The 21193-nt window shown below is 48.8% G+C and overlaps 8 protein-coding genes across 8 annotated transcripts; 3 read left to right on the forward strand and 5 right to left on the reverse strand.

Annotated features, from left to right (window-relative positions):
- Window positions 1-313: 313 nt before the first annotated feature.
- Window positions 314-1072, reverse strand: LACBIDRAFT_328635 (hydrophobic surface binding protein; the record flags this gene model as incomplete). Its single annotated transcript, XM_001882679.1, has 5 exons — window positions 314-394; window positions 444-556; window positions 599-716; window positions 766-828; window positions 887-1072. The coding sequence occupies 5 exons, from the start codon at window positions 1070-1072 to the stop codon at window positions 314-316; spliced, it is 561 nt and encodes a 186-aa protein (XP_001882714.1).
- A 5439-nt stretch (window positions 1073-6511) lies between these two features.
- On the reverse strand, window positions 6512-7917 carry LACBIDRAFT_250989 (uncharacterized protein; the record flags this gene model as incomplete). Its single annotated transcript, XM_001882680.1, has 5 exons — window positions 6512-6695; window positions 6783-7070; window positions 7122-7159; window positions 7187-7255; window positions 7306-7917. Coding segments are annotated over 5 exons (1191 nt in total), but the record flags the coding sequence as incomplete, so codon positions are not given.
- Window positions 7918-8292: 375 nt separating this feature from the next.
- LACBIDRAFT_328638 (uncharacterized protein) lies at window positions 8293-9016 on the forward strand (the record flags this gene model as incomplete). The annotated part of the gene is given in 5 exon segments (XM_001882523.1): window positions 8293-8394; window positions 8414-8431; window positions 8471-8496; window positions 8692-8878; window positions 8993-9016. 5 exon segments carry the CDS (start codon window positions 8293-8295, stop codon window positions 9014-9016), a joined length of 357 nt encoding a protein of 118 aa, XP_001882558.1.
- Window positions 9017-9561: 545 nt separating this feature from the next.
- LACBIDRAFT_185266 (uncharacterized protein) lies at window positions 9562-10856 on the reverse strand (the record flags this gene model as incomplete). The annotated part of the gene is made up of 6 exons (XM_001882681.1): window positions 9562-9841; window positions 9963-10176; window positions 10231-10384; window positions 10447-10504; window positions 10565-10642; window positions 10763-10856. The coding sequence occupies 6 exons, from the start codon at window positions 10854-10856 to the stop codon at window positions 9711-9713; spliced, it is 729 nt and encodes a 242-aa protein (XP_001882716.1). The 3' UTR covers window positions 9562-9710.
- A 2316-nt stretch (window positions 10857-13172) lies between these two features.
- Window positions 13173-16663, reverse strand: LACBIDRAFT_328640 (uncharacterized protein; the record flags this gene model as incomplete). The annotated part of the gene is made up of 15 exons (XM_001882682.1): window positions 13173-13618; window positions 13668-13721; window positions 13775-13915; window positions 13970-13981; window positions 14075-14459; window positions 14507-14584; window positions 14639-14919; window positions 15042-15064; window positions 15145-15240; window positions 15292-15369; window positions 15603-15712; window positions 15840-15917; window positions 16001-16082; window positions 16243-16404; window positions 16566-16663. The coding sequence occupies 15 exons, from the start codon at window positions 16661-16663 to the stop codon at window positions 13173-13175; spliced, it is 2124 nt and encodes a 707-aa protein (XP_001882717.1).
- Window positions 16664-17678: 1015 nt separating this feature from the next.
- LACBIDRAFT_299830 (uncharacterized protein) lies at window positions 17679-17889 on the reverse strand (the record flags this gene model as incomplete). Its single annotated transcript, XM_001882683.1, has 2 exons — window positions 17679-17811; window positions 17861-17889. 2 exons carry the CDS (start codon window positions 17887-17889, stop codon window positions 17679-17681), a joined length of 162 nt encoding a protein of 53 aa, XP_001882718.1.
- Window positions 17890-19335: 1446 nt separating this feature from the next.
- Window positions 19336-19780, forward strand: LACBIDRAFT_299831 (uncharacterized protein; the record flags this gene model as incomplete). Its single annotated transcript, XM_001882524.1, has 3 exons — window positions 19336-19567; window positions 19625-19651; window positions 19710-19780. 3 exons carry the CDS (start codon window positions 19336-19338, stop codon window positions 19778-19780), a joined length of 330 nt encoding a protein of 109 aa, XP_001882559.1.
- An 800-nt stretch (window positions 19781-20580) lies between these two features.
- On the forward strand, window positions 20581-20814 carry LACBIDRAFT_299832 (uncharacterized protein; the record flags this gene model as incomplete). The annotated part of the gene is made up of 1 exon (XM_001882525.1): window positions 20581-20814. The coding sequence occupies one exon, from the start codon at window positions 20581-20583 to the stop codon at window positions 20812-20814; it is 234 nt and encodes a 77-aa protein (XP_001882560.1).
- Between the last annotated feature and the right edge of the window lie 379 nt (window positions 20815-21193).

Consider the following 21193-nt stretch of genomic DNA (forward strand, 5'->3'; position numbering starts at 1 on the left):
TGCAGACATGATTGTCGAAAACTCAGGTCTAGGGATCTATCATCTAAGCTGCTACTAGTGAATCTCTGGGGTTTGCGAAAGAGTTTCGGTAACGCAGAATAAATCATCAAGACGTGAGCAACTCAATATCTGCCCCTTAGTAACACTGTGCGATTCTTTAAACAGCACTTGATGTTCTGTGTCGATCCATTCGGCAATTTACATAAATACATGCATTGAAAGGGAGAAATCGGTTATAAATTCCAACGAGTGTTGACGTCAAACTGGAGCCCACTTGGGACAATGTTCAAGAGTGCCCACTTGTGAACAATGTTCAAGTGTACGCAGCTATGGCTGCGGTGAAGGCATTGACTACCCTATCTCTGAGATTGGTTGCGGCATCGACGAGATCGGCCTAAAGAATTCTGAATAAACAACAAGGATGTGTGTTAAATTTTTCGTACCGGGGCTGTAGAAATAAGAGCATCCGAGAATGAGACGGTTTTGTCGTTTAGATTCTTCAAGTCTTGAAGGATAAGTGCCGGAAGACCACCAATCGGCAAGGCTGACCATCCCACTATTAAACAGAGGAACACGGCAGCTTTCTGAGACCACGCACCTTTGAAAGCTGGCTGTTTAACGACAATTTGTTGCAGCGCATCGCCAATTATGGGCTCTATCGCCAGTACGGCATTCAAAATATCCGATCCATCTTGCTCCTCGAGAGGGCCAGTTGCCTTCATGCGGCGGATAAGTCACGTCAACGTTAATCGCGTCACGACTAACCGTCACATCGGTCGTCGCTGTCGCCAGAGTAGTCACTAAAGCCGTTGCGCTGCTGTGTATACCCTGCGCAAAAAAAAATATGATGTCTCCTTATACAAAGGGATAAGGGCGTTGGACGTACTAAGGCTGCCAAGAGTGTACCGCCAGTCATTGGGAATGCATTGATAGCGTTGTCCAAAGTGGTAACCTTGGTCGAGATATCAGCGACATCAGCCTTGACCTGGTCGATGGTGCGCTTCAGGGGAGTAGACAAGCCAAGTGCAACGCAGGAAATCAGAACAAAAAATCTTGAAGCGATTTGAACCATTGAAAATGCAAGAGATCAGGAAGACGATGAAGCCCAATGCATGTGAGGGAGCTCTTTTATAAGAAAATATGATGCCACGATACGATCTAGGAAGGATTAGTCGATATCACCTCAAAAGGCAGAACCTCCAGTACTCCGAAGGAGCGCTGACGGCCGCCATGTTTGAACAGTATGTTGATCTGGACACAAGACCAGAAAAATAGCTCAAACCATCCTCCAACCATGTGGTGTATTGATGGCGCACATGCCAGACGCAAAAGGGAGGCCACACGAGATGTTGGTATATACGAGATCAGAAACCATCGTGCAGAGTTATACCCAACAGAATTGTTCTTGGAATGAGCGTTGGGAACGGAGAGCCTTCACAGTGAAAGGCAATCACAAGAAAAGGTCTGTCTCGCTACTTTGGAAGTTTGTGTTTGCCTCGTGATCGCTGCTTATTGTGATCGCGCCCTAGAAGACTGAAGCGCGAAAACACATGAATTTCGGTTCACAGGTCATGGGATCGTTTCTACCGAGATATCGACAGTCCTAGCGACAGATGGGGAGGAAATCTTAAAAATCGGAAGATTATACTCCGTTTCCTGGTTATATTTTGTCAGGATGCGGTCATCTGGCAGAATAACATTCACAACGCTTTCGTTGACGTGAGTGGACGAAAAACAAATGTATCCACAGACCGGGAGGGCACTTTTTACGAGTGGGAGTCGAGAGAGAGCATGTCTAGGTGTCGATAGGAAGATAGAGTTCTAAAAGAAACAGAAGGCATAGACATAGACATAGTATATTACGGCGCGCTGACAATGGGAAGAACACAAGCCGAAGTCCGAGCACTAGATGACAAACGCATAGCGATGGAGGAACGTTCGATGAACTGGTACCTGAGAAGTTATACCCCGTGTAAGAATGGTTGGTAGATATAGCGAGAGAGCTTCGATAGTGATACAGAGGCATCTTGAAGGGATAGAAAGCATAATTATCCCGAGGAGCTTGAAATGAATTAAAGGGGACAAGGGAACCACGATGATTTGATCAAAGGAAAGAACCACCCGGCAGGTGAAAAGAGTGTATGTCGCGAGGATAGATCGCGAAGTTGGTATTAGCAGAAGGAATGAGTGTCGGGTCGGATTGCAAGGATATAATTTCAGCGGGGTGAAATCTTTGCAACACAGAAGGCATAGCGTTCAGAGAGGACGATTAAGGGGAAGGTCCGATCGAGGGTAATCACGGATGACATGAGGATAGACCAGGCGGTAAGAGAAGGAATGCGTTTGAGGATCCAGAGGAACAGCGTAAGACGCAGAAAGCAGAGGTACTTGTGAAGAAAGGGGGAGGCGACTGGGCCGACGACCCGATAATTCGGTCTAGTCGAGGTGAACATAACACTAGACAATGAGATATTAACGCCTTCCATCGAGGAAGGGGGAGGAGGTTCCCGACTTATGTTCCACTTTCGCGGGGAAGGCAGGGAATGGATGACGGTGGCGAGCCGACGATAATTGCATGGCCTACCTGTTAAAAGTAGACGAGCAAGCTAGATTTATATTTGAACTTTTCGAGGATCCATGGCTACGAGAAGCGGTGTGCCCAGGCTACTGTAAATAAGGTGAGATGCCGTCGATTGGCGGAGTGCAAGTAGATATGCAGGTGCCCTCTAAGGAAGTAGTTGTTTGACTACGTGATTGAGGGGTGTGGTGGCTTCGAATTGAAGACCAGGTGCCCGAGGTATCATTGGTGTAGCGATGAGGTGAGTCGTATTGGTGAGCAAGGAGAAGGGAGACATCGAAGAGAAACTGTGGTGTCATATGAACGAAAAGTGTGAAGTCGAAAGTTATAAAAACAAAAGGTTTTGCGCACCCAACTATTTCCGGGTATCGTTTACAGTCTCGCTACAGGCTTTGATTGCTTCTTTTTCGTCAACTTCGACTGGAACGCTTTCGACATCCAGGACGCGGACCGCGAAACAATGTCGGCAGCCATGTTTTTGGGCGGAAGAAGATGAGGGGGAAGGTTTGGAGAGCGGCGATGTGGAGCAGCTTTGTGGGAATGTCGAATGACGGGCATGACTTCCACAGACTTATCAACGACCTGCGATGGAGGCGCCAGGGCACTATCCATGCGAGGTTGGGTGCCACGAAGGTGGGGTAGAGCCACTAGTCGTTTACGGAATTGGTCGTTTATCAAGACGACATTCTGGATATCCCGGAGGTCATCAGCTTCAGAGTTGTAGGGTCGATCCTTGACGATGATGGGGACGGGGTGGGTTGGGTTGAAATAAAATCCAGGAAGCGGGTCCTGGCCTTTCTTGTAAGGTCTTCCGACGGTGACGACAGCTTCTTCCTCTTCGACGGCTTGTGGAATGTGGTTCTCAGATGGAGCCCAAGGCGGTGGGATCTGTCGGACCTTCATGCGCTCCCAGTCACTACGCGGGAGAACATCAGCATTGAATCGACGTCCCGAAGGGAGACGACACTAACATCCCATCAAAGTAGGGATGCCTGGGCAAATCAATCTCAACTCTCAAGCGCTCTGATGGATGCTTCATCAGCATCTATAAGCGAAAGGTCAGCCGAGCTCAGAGGCGGGAACAACTACGAACTTGTTGAATAAAATCTTTTGCGACAGCGCTAATATTTTCTTGTGGTGCGGGTGTCCATTGAACTGGACATATAACAACCTGAATGTTGAGCGGACATGGGTTTTGTTCATCCCAACCGAAGGGAGTCTAGAAAAGGCGCATTAGGGCAACACAATCAAATCCTCGGAACCACTCACTCGGCCAGTGAGCATGCTGAAGAGCACGACAGTAGCGGCCCAGTAATCGACCCCGAAAGAGTATGGAAGGCCACGAATAATTTCTGGCGCCATAAACAATGTAGTCCCGCACCTGTCGTAGGCGACAAAGGGCAGATCGCGGGGGTTGCGATACGGGGTGGTCGTGCTGATCTCGTCGCCCTTAGCAAACGGCCAGAATGGCTGGTAAACGCGCTCCGCCAGTAAGGGAATTTTTCCAAAATCCTTTATAAGTCCGACGTCGGCAATGACAAGATGTCCAGTGACGTCGATGAGAAGGTTGGCGGGTTTGATGTCGCGGTGTATCATTCCCCGCTTGTGGAGTTCTTGAAGGCCAATTACCTGAAGAAAGGGGTTAGAGAGAGCCATCACCTGTATGATCGACGCACAAGTTCGACCATATAAAATCGGGCATGCTCTGGGTCAAGCGCTCCCCCAGCTCGCCAAATCACCTCGTCTAGAGGCGTAGGGCAGTACGTCTGCATTCATTTTGGGGTTTGTGAGAGAAAGTGCAAAGAGAGGGGAGAAAACGCACTGTTGCCAAATAGAAATTGGCGTCGTCATGCCACGAAGCCTCCAGACGCGTGAACCAAGGCGAATCGCGAAGACTGAGGAGGGCTGCCTTCTCTTCCACCGCCGCATCGATCGTCATAAAACTGAGAGCCGATTTCTTGATTACTTTTACTGCCGCCTTTGCCCCCGTCACCCTGTTCTTGGTGACATACACCTTTCCATACGTTCCCCCTCCAATGAATTTGACAATTTCATGCGTGCCTATGAAGCTGACTGACTTGGGAAGGGCCGAAATCTTATCGCATTCGAAAGGGGTCTGAAGGGAATTGAGGTTGATGTCTGCAAAAGCCATGCGGCGACGATGCTGGAGGAGTGCTAGATGCTACGGGGGCCGTCAAGAAACCTACCTGCAGGAAGAAAAAGACATACATCAAGCGGGGAATCGAGGCCGAACACGACGGGTTGTTGGATATCGAGGACAGAGGAGTGGTGGAATGCATCTGATATAATCCCGAGGGCCTTGAGGTCGTCGTTGTCCTAGGGTATATGAGCATCCATTTGATAGGGGAAATGGCTGCACTCACCTCCGCCTTGTCGGGGGTCGAGGTAATAGCCTTAACAGTAGTGGCGACAGCAAAAGGCGTGTCGCTCTAGATGTAAGGGGTTAGAAATAGTATAGGGGAATGACGTCGTTGGGCTCACGTTCTTCTTAGCTTTCTGCAGCATTTTGCCGAGAGCCTTCTTGATAGTGATAAATTTGATGAACATGGTGATTGTCGATGCTGAAAGTGGGTGACTTGTCGGCAACGTAGCGCTGTGAATGTAGTTGAAGATAAGGAGAAAAAAGATCATACAGACCGTATAAATACCATTTCGATGAGGACTGAGCGACCCGATCATGAGTCAAACTTCAAATATTGGCGACCAGCGGGATTCTTTCGTAGCATAAAAAAGGTCGCGTGGGGTGGTATAGAATAGATCGATATACCAAACTTGTGTCGTTTTTTTGATTCGCGATTCTGCTGCTGGGAGGGAGAAGCCATAGGAAATATTTGAGATTCGTATCCTATTTGTACGTCAACATGTAGTCTTCTTATGAGTTTTCCACGACTTACTTTTGTGTCCTTTATTCTACCAAATGCCGTGAGATGGAGTGGGCCTTTGGTTGGGTCAAGTGTGTTGGCTCAAGAAACACGAACGTCACATCTGGCCGTTACTTCGTGACACAACCTCTTCTTGCAAACTTGCAAGCATCTCGAAGATACTTAACCACTGAAAATGAATAGGTTCGTCGTGAACGGCGGGAAGAGTTTACTAACTCGCTAATTATCTATCTATCTATCTGTCACAGAGGACCAATCGTACTTGTGAGTTTCCTTTTATGTCGCCAGTAACATAATAACATTGCAAGATTGGCTCGGATAGACCATCGACGAAGCAGAGGTGCGACGTTGCGACTACTCAGATGCCCAATCCTGCGGACGCTGATGGTTCTCTTCAAGTACCTTATAGATCAGCTGGTAAGACGCGCAATTAGCAATGAAGCCTTCCCACCGACACTGAGAGACTATGCTACTCCAGCCGGCTCCGTCGCCTGATGACGACGAAATTTTGAGAAAACTTAGAATAAGGTTACAGGATTTCCTCACGGAGTTGCGCAAGGGTGCCGAAGGAACAAGGTCGGACGCGTAATGAACGGCGATTGAAGGGATGGTCTATAGCAGATCCACGATTCGATTCTAGAGTAACCTTACACGTTTCAAGAACAATTTGAGCTTTGACATACGAGCTCTGTATAGACCATAGGCGATCCCTTTGTGAGACATATCGAGGACGGTAAGGAGTCTATTCTGCATGTATAACAAGAGTGGGATGCGCGCAGCGATATAAGTCTGGTCAGATTTAAGCCGCTCTGAAGGCGCGATGTAGTCACTTCGGGTTTCTCCCCTAGTCATGAAGTGAAGCCATAAGCTGGCATCGCAAAGCTAATGATCCCCAGCCTTCCCCTCTGGCTTCCTCGTCTTGAAAAGCCCCCTTTTCTTAACATCCTCAACAATCGCACGAACACTGTCAAGGGCCCATTCAGGCCGTACGACGCCCAGTCGTTTGCGACCCAAAGATACATAAACGCCATCAGCACGAGATAGAGCAGAAAGAACGACGCAACAACACACCAACAACTGCCCAATTCCTCGTACTGGGAATCCTCAACGTCTCACACTCCACGGCCCACCCGCAGTGCACACTCAGCGTTGCCAGCCAGATGCGATACATCGAATACGAGCTACCGTTGCTCCCATCCCCACCAAGGTTAAGGCTCTCGACGAACTGCTCCATCGTCATCCCAATACCCTCGGGCAGGGGATACCCAGATGAACTGGCCCTCTCGAATTTAGCATCGAACTTCCACGTACAGCACGGGATGGAGAGGTACCCAGCTGCATCGTGCAGCGTTGCCAGGACTGGGACCCAGGGCGTTAGTTCGTCGGCGTGATTGCCAATGATGAACGCGTTTCTGAGGCTGATGAAGGATGGATCCAGAGCGTCGTCAGTGGGGTCGAAAGCGTGGACGTGCAGCTGGGCTTGAGTTTCAACGGGGTAGTGTGACCAGGACGCACGTGCCCGAAGATCAACGCCTGAGCCCACGTAGCCTTCTGCTGTGAGGATGTGCGTGAGGAGTCCATTTCCGCATCTACCACGGAAAAGTCAGCAAGGGAGTGAATGAAAGACGGGGAAATTGTACCCCAGATCTAAGAAGCCCCCAGGTGGTCGCGGCCAGCTCTTCCATGGTTCTTCAGCCGAATCGACCACAGTTGATCCCGAAGTCGAGAAGGTATCCTTCCACAAGAGCATCAAGTACGTTGCGATCCCAATATCCTACACTGGTACATTAGGTACGATCCATACAGGAAGAACTGAACACACACCTCAAAAACATGCTTCAACGGATCCGTAACTTCCTGCCACGTATCCACCAGCCCTTTGTGTCGCTCCCTCATAACCAGGTACAAATCCTGATAAGCCTCCCGCGAGACTAAGCAGTCGTGCTGGACCCGTTTCTTGTAATTCGTCATCGCACCCCATCCGTATCGGTGGAGCGTGTCTAGGAGGGCTAGGCAGGTGCGGTACAATCGGGAGTTTAGATCCGTTGGGGTATCCGGCAGAGGGAGCGCTTCGATGCGCAGTCTGGGGGATGTATCGGTGTTCATGGGCGAATGGATGTAGCGGAATGCAAGGTGCGATACGGAGGGATGGTAGTAGGGTAGGGACGCGCCTGGTGCCAAAATGGGGGTAAGGATAAGCGTGTGTGGGTTTCCGGACTCGGAAGCATGCAGGGAACAGTATTGCTCCAAAGCCGCATCTCTTCCTGGTCTTCTTGGAAGCAGTCGGCGATGAATACATTGGACAGGGTGGTATCCCTCCAAACGTGGAACCGCCTCCACGAAATCTGACTCTGTCTCTTCAACAACTTCCGATCTCAAGATCAAAGTCGAGTTGTATTCGGGATGGTGGATGAGCTGCGAGATGGCTATTTCGAACTAGGATTTTGGACGTGGTTATTTCAGAAAGACTTTGCAGGTTAAGACGAGTACCTTACGAGGTCGATCGGGAAATTGATGGGGCAAGAAATGATGGGGGTCCAAGTTGTACCATCGTGCATCAAGGCTGGGGTAAAGTCTTCCGTTGGATCGTACTGCACGGGCTCGAACCGGGGTCTTTGGGCGGCCTCGCTGCCCGACATCGTCAGCAGTCTACACCAAGGTTAGCGTCACCGTGCCCCCTTTGTGAAGCCCCAAAAAACGTACATGTAGAACGGGTATATTCCAGGCAACAATGTAGAATACCGGGAACTGAGTATTCGTCACGTAGGCCTCTGGTAGTTGTTACGGTACGAGATAGCGGTGGAGGGCCAAATGGTGGTGGTTGTAGACAGAAAAATTCGACATAATGATCTTGACATCATCGGTTCCCACGTCTTCACAGAATTCCAACCGCTGCCTCAAATAATCTTCACAGTAATTCTCTATATTTCAGAGGATATGGACTGTCGTTGTGCGTTGAACTACAAAATACAGCTGTATCATCGAATAGTCGCATTTTGGGCAAAATAATTTTATGTAAGTTGCCCGTTGCACCCATGTTCAATCTTCAAGTTGCCTCTCAAAGTCAATTGCCAAAGGACCGCCTCTCAGCTGAGGAAGTGTTGCAGATGCCAAAGCGATGCGCGACTTCCTAACCGACAACACAGGCCAACCGTGCTAATATTATCCACGCGTTTCGAGAACTCCAAACCGATCCACGTATCAAAACAGGCGACCCATCTTGATTTTCTTTGCCGGTCACGGCTGCGAGACAAAGGCTCTCCTGGTGGATAACAAGATTCAGACGATTCTTCCACAGGATTACAACGCGAAGCAGAAGAAGCAGGGTCATGGGACTCCAGATTGTACCCTCGGCCCCCTGATCAATGGCATCGCGAAAGCGAAAGGGGGTGATATTGTACGTATATTACTTATTCCATTACTGAAACTCACGGACTGACAAAACTAGAATGTAATTTTCGATTGCTGCCATTTCGGCTCTGGAACACGAAATGAGACCGCGATGAAATAGCAACACTCTCGAAGATGGCATTAATGTCGACGTCGGCTTTTGATGCTCTTCGTTACCTCGAAGAGCATCAACCTTTCTATGATCCCGCAATAATCGCCTTTTATTGGAGGAACGAAACAAACCCAAGTCTCTCCCCCTCAAACGCTGTCATTCCGATCGTCCAACGCCAACGTCGATAGGGAGATCATCAAGTGAAGACTGGTTAAATGTGAATAATTTGGGAGGTTAGTTTTGGGTTGGTTGCCTTCACCGGTCGTATTCGATATGCGTTTTCTCCATGATTTGATATCGGATGCCCTCTTCCCAGACTCGTCCCTGTGAAGCCGCATAATCAGAGATCAACGAAGCCCGACGAACGCCAGAGCCCAGTCCAACCAAGGGTGCAAAATCGCCACATCCGTCACTCTCGTAGGACGATCCTTCCAAAATAGGTGTTTCTACTGGCAGGGGTAATTGCTACCTGTCACCAGTCAGTAGAAGCGCCGGAGAATCCTAGGCCTCCCGGGCGGCGGTCCTAACTACTATCACTTGACTTACTCGATTTGAAAGGTCGATCAACATACTGACAAACGTTCCATACAGAAGACATGCATTGACCAAAACGAAACAATCACGGATGTACAAAAAGGCTAGTAGAGGGGTTGCCGTTGTTCACCAGAGGCGAGAACTCGACATGCTTTCCAAGCTGCTTAGGAAGCACACACACGAGAACACCTGCTTACTGGAAGTTGACCCTGCTAACAATATCATGGAACGCCTTGCCCTGAATCTCCGCAATCTCGAGTTCGAGTGGAGATGGCTGGCGCGCGCCGGTTGGTCCTGCGAATGTACCCGCTCCCCAGGGTGATCCTAAAGATAGGCAGAGTTAGTCGGTGAAATATATTGATACGAGGAAAAAGCGATGAGCAAGCGACAATGCCACGGTCACAAAAAATGACGACAACGTGAGGGAGGAAAGAAGCCTACGTACCTCCATGAACCTCCTCCAAGTTCGCGAGCAGAGGGAAAGCATGCGAGTACCCAAACGGCACGTAAAGGATACCGTGATGCGCGAGCGTAGACATGGTAGCGATCACAGTCGATTCTTGACCTCCACCATGCCCAGCAGTCGATACAAACACGCCGGCATACTTGCCTGCGAGCTTGCCAGTAGCCCACAGCTGACCAGTAGCGTCCCATAGAGCCTGTAATTAATCGCCGTCATTAGATTGATGATACAGAAGATACGAAAGACGGACCTTCCACTGAGCAGGCATGTTACCATACCGAGTAGGGATACCAAAGAGGAACGCATTGTACTGTGTCAAGACGTCGGGCGTTGCGATGGGGAAATCTCCCTTGGCAGGTGCATACATCTTGGTGAGGATTTCTTCGGGTAGGGTCTCTGGGACTCTACAGACATACACGCGCGTCAGCATGGTTTCACTTGAGAGGGCTAAGACAGTGAGACATACTGGTAAATGGTAGCTTTGCCCCCTGCTTTCTCGACGCCGGCTTTCTCAGCTTCAGCCACTAGTCGTCAGTCGATAGGTTAGTACGACGATGGGCGATGAAGTAGTAAGAGAAACGTACGCTTGACGACGTGGCCGTACATGCTGTAGATGATGATAGCTACGTTAACAGGAGCCATAGTAGTCTGCTGTGTTATTTCTGAGACGTCAAAAGGTTTGTGTGGTTGTGTAGACGAGGAAGGGAGGGTAGAAGCAGCGATGATGGGAGGTGGGGATTGTTTTTGGGAAAGGAGCGGTTGTGCTTCAGTCGCTTTTGTACCAGTCGTCGCACCATTTTGGGGTGGTTTCGTTTGGGGCTGCGTGTTTGGCCCGTCTGTAAAGTTGGAGCCCTGCTTTTTCGTTCCAAAGCACATGTCGATGTTCGGGATTAATGGTGATTACCGCTCTATAGATCCGTGATATTCGTTCGTAGGTCTTTTACTTATAAAAGAGGAGAGTGGTGAGGTTGGATACGCCGTGTGGGTTCCCGTGGGATGAAAAGGATCGATCGGTTTGTCGAGCATGACGATTATATCCAAGACATGTCGCGTGGCGGAGCGTTACAAAGCTGCGCATCATCCCATTTACGAGGACGTTGTCAGCGTTTGGCGGGGTGCAGACCTGCAAGAAGATTCACCCAGAGATGACTAACTCCTACCTATCTCCATTTGGGATACTTTTTCGCACAGGAATTGAAATTCAGCCATTGGCACCAAGTTAATGGATGACAAGAGACATGTATAGGTTCTATTTCGATAAGCGACGAGATGCTATTGAAAAGGTGAGTAATATGAGGCCTTGAGGTCACTCTGTCCCTTGTACGACGTCCGAGATACCCATCGCAGCGCTGTCTTGTCGTAGAAAATCAAGCAATTCTCCGAATTTCCAGAATGAATTTCAGGAAATCCGATCATCGATTTCTTGGATGGTGCATGTGGGACCGCTCGGTCTCCCAATATGGCAGAAATACCACATACTAGTTATTTTTGGCTGGGCGTCCATAAGCAATTGAGCTTCAGGATCGCTTTTATACGTCATCCTTGTTCGTACTCGTCAGGGGGTGGCTGAATGGATTCCCATGGACTCCAAATTTTATGGTGCATGTAAATGTTCTTACTTCAGCTTTCCAATCAACTCTCTTTCTAAGCCATTGCAGCCAACTCCCATCACCCCATCTATCGCTCCCCTCCACCTCGGCGTTCATCTCGGTAGAATTCTTCGTTTTCGGAGTACAGACTCACACGCATCAGTGAGTACGGGAAGCCAAATTTGGTGTATCTAGAAATATGTGTAGCGAGGGATACTATCCTTCCGGCGGTGATCGATGATCCATATGTACCTTCCAGAAAACTGGTTTTCTGGACGTACTATCTGTGAGTTTGAAGATTGCATTGGGGCTTGGCTGGAGCGGGAATTGGACAAGGGGGTAGCGGGACGTGGATCCCGAACCAAGGGTTGGGGGGGGGGGTGCTCGGCCGAAGGCCGAAAAAAAAGAGTGACACCCATCAATTTGGTGGCAGAAGTGGTCAGTGACCTGCCTGTTGCGACGTTGGATCGTTCTAGTAGATGTCCTAGCTGCTGTAGATACTTACTTGGCCATAGTAGACAGCGAGAAGCAATTTTGAACCCCCCAACATGTGGTGAAGAAATCACGGTAATGAATTTAACAAAAACATAGACCATGGGTACTATTGCTAATTGAGGTTGAAATAAGAGTCAAATTACGGCCAACAGCTTCATTGTGCAGAGTGTAATACAGATGTGCATGTTGGTGCCGGTGGGATGAGTAACTTGAACATGCATCGAGACTAGAAAACATGCAGAGAGAACAAGGCCGCCAACACGCGACCCCCACAAAAGAAAGAGAAGTCCTCAGCTTTTTTAACCAGAAAACCATACAACAAAATACCCCTCGAGTCTCACGGCAGGGGAAAAGGAAGAGAGAACTGTGGTTGGGTGGTGATGTGCAAAGCGCGAGGTTGCAAAACAGGCTGCCAGGTGCGTGCGCCGTGAGATTTGTCAAATGTTTTCGCGTTTTATGTAGAAAAAAATTTCTGAAAACATAAGCATGGGAAAAACATACTTGATTAGGAAGGTAGGGGTAGGTATGCTGTTAGAAGTGGTAAATAAATCGACGCGAAAAAAAACGCTTTGCGCGAGCAAGAAAAAAAAACACGAGCAGAAAAAAAGAAGGCATGTTAGATATGGGTGTAAGCCTTTTGGTAGTACTTTCCTTTGCGTTCCTTATAATTTCTTAAGAAAGTGAGGGCTAAAAAAGTACATAGACTTTGTTCAAATGGGCTTGAGGTATTGAACCTTTTGAAAAATTTGGGCTTGACATAGGATTGAACTTGTGGCTTCCGGAAGTAGGCACACCACATGTTATACTCAGAATGCAGCCCATTAGACCGTTACACCATAGCCGCATTGGATATCATAGAACATAGTTCAATACGTTACCACGAGTCAAGCTTGCTTTGTTTGGCGTGTCTGACTCCGTTGAATGTGTTCGAACTTTGGATCCTGTCTCAGTCTCGTCCTCCTACCTTGCACAATTCTGTTCAGCTCTTCTCAAGCAATGAAGGCATAATTTGACTAACAAAAGGTTCGTTCTCCACTTTGCATTTTCTAATTGGCGAGTCCCCTTAAGCGATACTTATAGTAACTTCTATCGAGGATAAGGCTACCATCTACTCAAACAACTTTGTTGTATTCTTGATGATCCAACGATCCTGGATGAGATACTCCAAGTCATCAAAGTCATCTCCTCCCAGGAAGCCGAGAGGTTGGCTCTCCTGTGGTTGCATTATCGGGCAGGTCTCATAAGCAACTCCAGATTTCAGGTTCCTGGATGTCGAGGCAACCGGTGTGTCTGGATCTAATTTAGCCTTCTTGCTAGGTCCGGCAGTAGGCATTGGTGACAGGGGTGCTACAGGATTCTCTTCCACATTGTCGTCCAAGTCCCAAAAGAGCCTTGTGGATGAGCGCTTGGTGGATGAGCGCTTGGTAGCAGCCTGGCTATCTGGAGCATTGTCCTGAGAGCTCTCATCTGGACCACTCTCGTGGTGGGTTTCATCGCGGGCATCGAACCAGGTTGTTGTATCGCTTGTCATCGTTGCAGTCACGTTGACTTCTTCTTTGCTCAATGGTCAGGCCCCCATCAAAGCGATACAAGAACTGCCCACCTTCATCAGAGCTCACCACAACAATGTCGGCCTTTCCTTTACCCTTTTTCAAGCCTGAGTGACAAGTGCTGTAAGTATCTTCTTGAAGATAGTGACTGTTATCTTACTGAGCCTTTTTGAGTGACGTTGCTTGCGCGTTGCTTCTTGTGCAATGTTCCCATCACTAATGTCGCTAATATCTTCGTTCAACACTTGCGCAAAGTCAGAGTCCTCGGCATTATCTGTTTCCGCCTCGTTGATGGGCTTCCCTAGCAGTAAATGTAAGTTCAATAATGTGTCATGTCGCTGTGAACTAAGCATACCGATGTCAGAAGCTGAATGATAATTTTTTTCTTTTATGCTCTTGCGTGTCCCTATCGGTAGGTGTAAAATTCTTTGTCAATCACCTTCTATAAAATCGAACGTACCGATCCAGATGTATGCCACATTTGGGGATACTCCCAGGCTTCCGCGGTTTTGATATGCCCGGGCACCTGTGAGCACTTGATCAGGAACGACGCTCAAGGTCCTCGCTTTTTTGGAAAGGAGGACATATGGGAAGCGAGGTGGGTTCTCAGCATTGTTGTCGACATCATCGATGGTTAAAACCCAGGGATCTTCTTTTGCCAGGATCTTGAAGAGGCCCGGCAGCTTCTCACGCAGGAAGGCATTCATCTTCTTCGGTCCCCATGCGAGGTTAAACCTATGGAGTCCAGCGCCACTTCCGAATGTAACTGCCAACCCATATTTTGCCTCAAGCTCCTGTTGGGCAGTCATGTCAGGTGCTCGGGTTTGCTTGAGTTGTCCGTCGCTCTAGGTCTCTTTTCAGCACATTTCAGCACTTCACACTCAGAACTTACATCTAGCCCATAGGTCACTGCAACGATGTTTCCAACTGCAGCTTTCTCATCATCGTCGACCTGTGCTGCTTTCTTTTTCTGTTGTGGTCGGACATTATCTTCCACAATTACTTCAGGTTCAAGTCCACATACCTTAGGTGCCACCGATCCTGATCGATTAGTTCGAAATCCCTTGGTTGCCTCCTCCTTGGCTGACTTGATAACATGTGCACCGACCATAGTTTCAAAGATCTTCTTCACTCCAATCCCATCATGTTGGCTTTTTCCATGGCAACATTCGAGGCAGAGCATTGGCTCCCCGTACGGAACTTCCTTTGGCTTGTCGAAGTGTTTACAGTCACAGGTAGTTCCATCGTTTAGGGTCTTCGTACATGTTCCCTGACCTCTCTCAGGTAGCGGACTCATGCTTGTAACTGGAGAGGAGGGGGGAGCAATGCAACGCAACAACGATTACCATTTTTTTTGGATTCAAAAAAACCGTGACTAATATGACATCATGAATCAAAGTCCATCCTCTCCCTCGCCATAAGTGTACCCTCCCGCCTATGCGTGTATCCTCTAGTAACTTTGAATAGTGCTGTATAGAACTATTCACATCAAATTAAGTTCAAGAATGCACAAGTTGAGGAAGAACTCACAGATAATGGTCTTTATAGATGTTTTGCCCCTTGCAAGTGAACGGTGAATTAGAATCGAGTCCATCTTTTCCCAACCTTAGGAAGTATTGCATAAAGCTATGGAGATTAATTTAAGCCCAAGAACGTAGAATTCGGGCGAGAACTTACTGAATAATATTGATATTATCCTCTAGACCTATTTTTGCCCAATACAAGTGAGCGACGAAATGCAACGGATGGGAGTATCTTCTCGTAACCTCGGGTAGTGTTGCTTACAGTTAATGAGATTAATTTGAGCCCGAGAACATAGAAATCGAGCAGGAACTTACAGAATAATATCAATACTTTAAGACCTAACTTGCCCCATTACTAACGGAATGGAATGGCTAGGCGAACCTTCTCATAACCTCGGGTGGTGTTGCGTAGGGCTAATAAGATTAATTTGAGCCCAAGAACATTGAATTTGAGCGAGAACTTACTGCATAATATTAATATTATCCTTTAGACCTATTTTCCCCCAATACAAGTGAGCGACGAAAGGGAACGGATGGGTGTATCTTCTCGTAACCTCGGGTAGTGTTGCGTACAGCTAATGAGATTAATTTGAGCCCGAGAACAAGAAATCGAGCAAAAACTTACTGGATAATATCAATATTATTTAAGACCTAACTTGCCCCAATACAAGTGACGACGGAATGGAATGGCTGGAGGCAAACCTTCTCATAACCTCGGGTAGTGTTGCGTAGGGCTAATAAGATTAATTTGAGCCCAAGAACATAGAATTCGAGCAAGAACTTACAGAATAATATTAATATTATCCTTTAGACCTATTTTCCCCCACTACAACTGAGCGACGGAATGGAATGGATGAGTGTACCTTCTCATAACCTCGGGTAGTGTTGCGTAGGGCTAATGAGATTAATTTGAGCCCGAGAACATAGAATTTGAGCGAGAACTTACTGAATAATATCATTTATTCTTTAGACCTATTTTGCCCCAATACAAGTAAGCGACGAAATGGAATGGATGGGTGTATCTTCTCATAACCTCGGGTAGTGTTGCGTACGGCTAATGAGATTAATTTGAGCCCAAGAACATAGAATTTGAGCGAGAACTTACTGGATAATATCAATATTATGTTTAAGACCTATCTTGCCCCAATACAAGTGACTGACGGAATGGAACGGCTGGAGGTAAACCTTCTCATAACCTCGGGTAGTGTTGCGTACAGCTAATGAGATTAATTTGAGCCCAAGAACATAGAATTTGGGCAAAAACTTACTGCATAACATTAATATTAGCCTTTACACCTATTTTGCCCCCAATACAACAAGCGACGGAATGGAACGGATAGCAAACATTCTCATAACCTCAGGTAGTGTTGCGTAGGGCTAATGAGATTAATTTGAGCCCAAGATCGTAGAATTTGAGCGAGAACTTACTGAATAATGTTGATATCCTTTAGACCTATTTTTGCCCAATACAAGTGACCGACGAACGGGAACGGATAGGCAGATCTTCTCGCGGCCTGAGGTAGCATTGTATAGAGCTATGAAGATCGATTTGAGCCCAAGAGCGTAGAATTAGAGAAAGAACTTACAGAATAATATCAAATATTATGTTCTGAACGTGTTTGGCCCCACTACAACTGAGCATCGAAGAAGGGACTGGCATATCTTCCTGTAACCTTGGGTAGTGTTTTGTGGAGCTAACGGGATTGATTTGAGCCTGAGAACCTATAACTCAAGCAAGAACGTACATCGCATTTACGACCCAGTGCCATCATGCACCCTCTCCCGTGCCGTGTTTCCTGCAGCCTCGTTCATGTGGTCCATCACACCACTAGTCTACCCTCCACATGTCCAGCTCCTTCCGTCACAAGGGATAGCCGTTGGTGATGTGTTTCCAAGGAAGGGAGGTGAGTGGAGGGCAGAGGGCAAGGGTGGTTGAGGTCGACGTGGCATGTTCGTGGTCCATCGTCGTTGTCGTCCATCCTGGTCACGGTCGTCATGGTCATGGTCACGTTGTGTTGGTCCGGCGTCGGCGTCATCATCGTCTGGTCGTGGTTGCGATCATCCGCTGTCTTCGTCTTCACGTCGTGGTGATCGTGGTCCGTCGTCGTTGTCGTGCATTGTGGTCACAAGCGTGTGGTCGTGGTTGCATTGTGGTGGTGCGTTGTTGCCTGTGGCGGTGACTGTTGCATCATGGTGGTACATCGCTGTCTGTAGTCATGGCCGTGGTGGTTCATTGTCTTCGTGGTCGTCCGTCGTGGTCCATTGTCGTCAACGAAGAAGGTCCACTGTCGTCAATGAAGCAAAGAGTGGGGAGGAGAGGGCTGGATAGATACCATTGAGGTCTGCTGTCTTCGTGGTCGTCCGTCGTGGGCGCATGGTCATCCGTTGTGGTAGGAAGAGGATGCCGCGGTAGTATTCAACGTGTCGGAGGCTGAGGAATGATTAGAGAAGCAAAAAGGAGGGAGAGGGGGGCCACTCACGCTAAGGTCATGCAGAGATCGCCGTTCAAGGGATGGTACTCACCGATTTATCGCAGAGTTTTCATGCCCGTACATTCGCTGCTGCCGTCATTGTCGACCATTGCCTGTGCACACCACCTTCACGTCGTCGTTCCAGGTCTTGAACGACGTTGAGTATATGTATCGACGTCCGCCAAAGGGGGGGTACGTCGACTCTGCAAAGGTACGTTAGTTTCCATGAGTGTTCAGGGTGGTAACACTGACTTGGTGAACGTTGCTTTTGCGCTAGTCATCGTCAACGGCGTTGACTATACGTATCGACGTCCGCCAAACGGGGGTACGTCGACTCTGCAAAAGTATGTCAGTTTGTGCCAATGTTTAACGATGGAAAACTTACTTCGTGAAGCTGCATCTACACCCATGGTTCGTCGTCGTCAACGGCGCTCTCAGCCCCTCGCATACCCACTACGCAGCTTGAAGACAGGTTCCACCGACATTCCGGCTCTTCGAAACAAGGAGGAAGACGTCCGTTTCGCAATTGGTTGGCAGGCGGTTTGCGGTGGGCAATGGGAAGAGTCAGAGATGCTGATGCGTTGAGACGAATGAACGCATGGAGTGGTTATCGATTCGAAAATGCTGGAAGGTGTGTTGAGAGTGAGTGGCGGGCGACGATCTGCCGCTGTCTTTCTGCTAAGGCTTTGTGTATGTTTCTTTTTTTCCGTCCTTGCATTCAGAGTGTTGATAGTGCGGAATTGTTGATAGTGCGGAACAGGCGTGGCTTGTCGTTCCCAGGTCGTTCTTGTTATGCTGAGGTTGTCGAGATTGGAGGGCGGCCAAACAGGTTCACGACGAGTCCATGCCTTTTGCCTTTGATGGAGTCGTCAGAGCCGATTTCGCGGTGGTGGGATTCGACGAGGGATTGGAGGAGGCTTTTACAGTCTTAGGGGAGGACGATGTTGGCGAATGCGTCGTTGTTCCAGTCTACGTCTTGGATCTTCTCGACGTCGAATTGCACTGAAATGCAAACATGAGGGTCAGTTACTAGGAAGAGGGAAATGAACATACATCAGAGTTTAAACGTTTATCGATATATTACTCAAGCTGGGCCCATACATGACCGTAGGCATGAGGATAAAGATATCAACTCTCGTCCGTGAGCGCTCCACATCCGTTTCGCCGTCTTTGATCTGGTTCTGCACCTGGTTGGCGGTATGTCATTGTTTGGCAGAACCATCTTGCTCAAATCACAATGAATACACTACACCCTCCAACCACCCTCTACAGTCTGCCTGAGGCACCCGGCCGTTTTCCGTTACTCATCTGGCTGTGAGCAACGCCAGTGAGTACTAGGACTCGGAGGGTAGGACCACTCACAGAAAGCAATGTTTCCAATATCGTCACCCCCTGCTCATTAACTCCCCTGCTTCCACAACTACGCGCGGGTGTTAAAGCCTACACTTTGCTCCCGCAGCGACCTTGCCGAGCACTGTAGCGTGAGGGTCAGCTGCAATCCCTCTCAACTCATCATCATCATCTCTTTCACACACAGCCACTCTCATACACACGGATGAACAGGAAAGGGAGAAGGAAAATGTGTCACATACCCTGAGGAAAAGTACGTTCTTCTGCTTTCCAATCGATCGTCTCCCGTAATGAAATCCATCCAACAGCTACATGGGTTCCTATACCCCTAACCATAGTCTGCAAAGCTCGTGTCTCACTCCCACACCCCGCCCAAAATGCCACATTACTCACCCATGATGCATCATGCTCCCGTGGCCCCGGGGACGGTGTTTCTCGATGACCCAAACATCTGGGACTTCAAGTCCCATTGGTGTTTTGCCGATGCTGCGAAGTGCTATTTGGACGTGGAATGCCAGAGGCCTCAGCTGAGCGTGGTGCACGCATTGGACTTCCTGGCTGGCTTTCACGCTTCTCAGGGGGATCAGACACTTGGGTTTCTCTATTCTGGTCAGTCGCCTTCTCACTTTGTGAAGATGCTCTTTGAAGATAGAGATTGTGATACAGGCACGACTGCCCGAATGGGTCAAGCCCGTTAGTAGTTTCCCTGTATAATCTGCAGCGCAATGTCTCTAAAACTTTTTCATCACAGTGGGTCTAGGTGTTGATTGCCCGGACTGGGTCAAACTCGGTCTCATCGCCGAGACTGAGAGGCTTGACTGAAATTGGGCGCACTGGACCACACTCGCACAGGTTAGTCAATCTTTCATCGCTCATGAATGACCCTCTTACATTTTCTTAGGACATGTGCTGGTCCCTGTACGTGGGACGAGACTTCTGTGTCACGCCCCCAATGAATTCACCTGTCCCTGTCGCTTTTGTGGACACGGATTGCGCTGCATGCTGCGACTACTGCTGGTTACCCCCCACATCTGCATTCGCCTCCTCTTTCCCATCCTTGTCACGATACCACATGGCTTCACACGGACACACATTCTCGCCCGATGCCCTTGCTAGGAAGCTGCAGAATGTTCAAGCAGCTGAATACCCATCTTCGCGATTTGCCCCTTCGACTTCACCTCCCTCATTTCAGCAACCACATCACATTCCATCCTTCGCATCTCGAACATCTTTAGAGACATTTAACCCTCCTGGTGCCCTGAGAGCAAGCAGGAGTCGGAGTTTGAGAGACCCACCACCTGCCTACACACCGCCGTCACACAAGTCACCATCCAGCCCTCCGCCGCTGCGTATAGACTGTATCAACCACAGCTGTACCTCCCTTCCCCCATCACCATTACGAGGAACAATACGAATGGCTCCACGAACCTCCACATGCTTACCTCAGTCATGATATCGTGCCCTTCTTCCAATTGAATCAGTTTCCACTGCATCTAACCAACATATCGCCTCTTTTATCCACCACATCGGCATCCACATCGCGCCCCACCCTGCCTAACCAACCGCATTGAAGTTCCATGGTTTACGATTTGTAGTACCTCGTCCAGGCCTCTGCCGCTACCATGTGTTGGGCAGCTGCATGTGTCGATATCTCGCCACTGGCACTCCCATCACCAGAACATGAGCTCACAGATCCCATGCATGGCGTGACTGCCTCCATTCCTGGCTCTCACTCTCGCAGTTTACTCCTTCGCCAGCTCTTTCCTGGTGGGCTGGTGGATATTGCGATTGAGCTGAGAGAACCACCATATACCCTCCCCACAGATGAAGAATGTGGAGGGATAACGGGCACATGAGGGTCAGGTGTTTCTCGCGTCATTGAGAGGTCTGAAGCATGGCCCCGGATCTTTGCAGCTCAACATCCACGTCTCTGTACCTTGTCATCCGAAAACGTCCGTCCAAGCCATATCCGCAATCTTCGCCGTGAATGTCAGTGACGCGAACCTCGACCCATTCATCGTCCACGCCACCTTGATCTGCCCTGGGGCTACACACCAAACCGAAGCTGGGCATCTGTATCGTCTGAACATCCCAACGAACGACATCAGGTGGGAGGACACTGATTAGACCAAGAACGTACTTGGCTTCAACACCCGAGGAGAGGTGGTGGGGGAGGGGTCGAGATTGGGAGGTGCAGGCACATTGCCGGAGCGGAGGAGGGTGGAATTTGAGGGA

The sequence above is a fragment of the Laccaria bicolor genome, genomic scaffold (genome assembly GCF_000143565.1).
Source record: "Laccaria bicolor S238N-H82 LACBIscaffold_17 genomic scaffold, whole genome shotgun sequence".
Lineage (NCBI taxonomy): Eukaryota > Fungi > Basidiomycota > Agaricomycetes > Agaricales > Hydnangiaceae > Laccaria > Laccaria bicolor.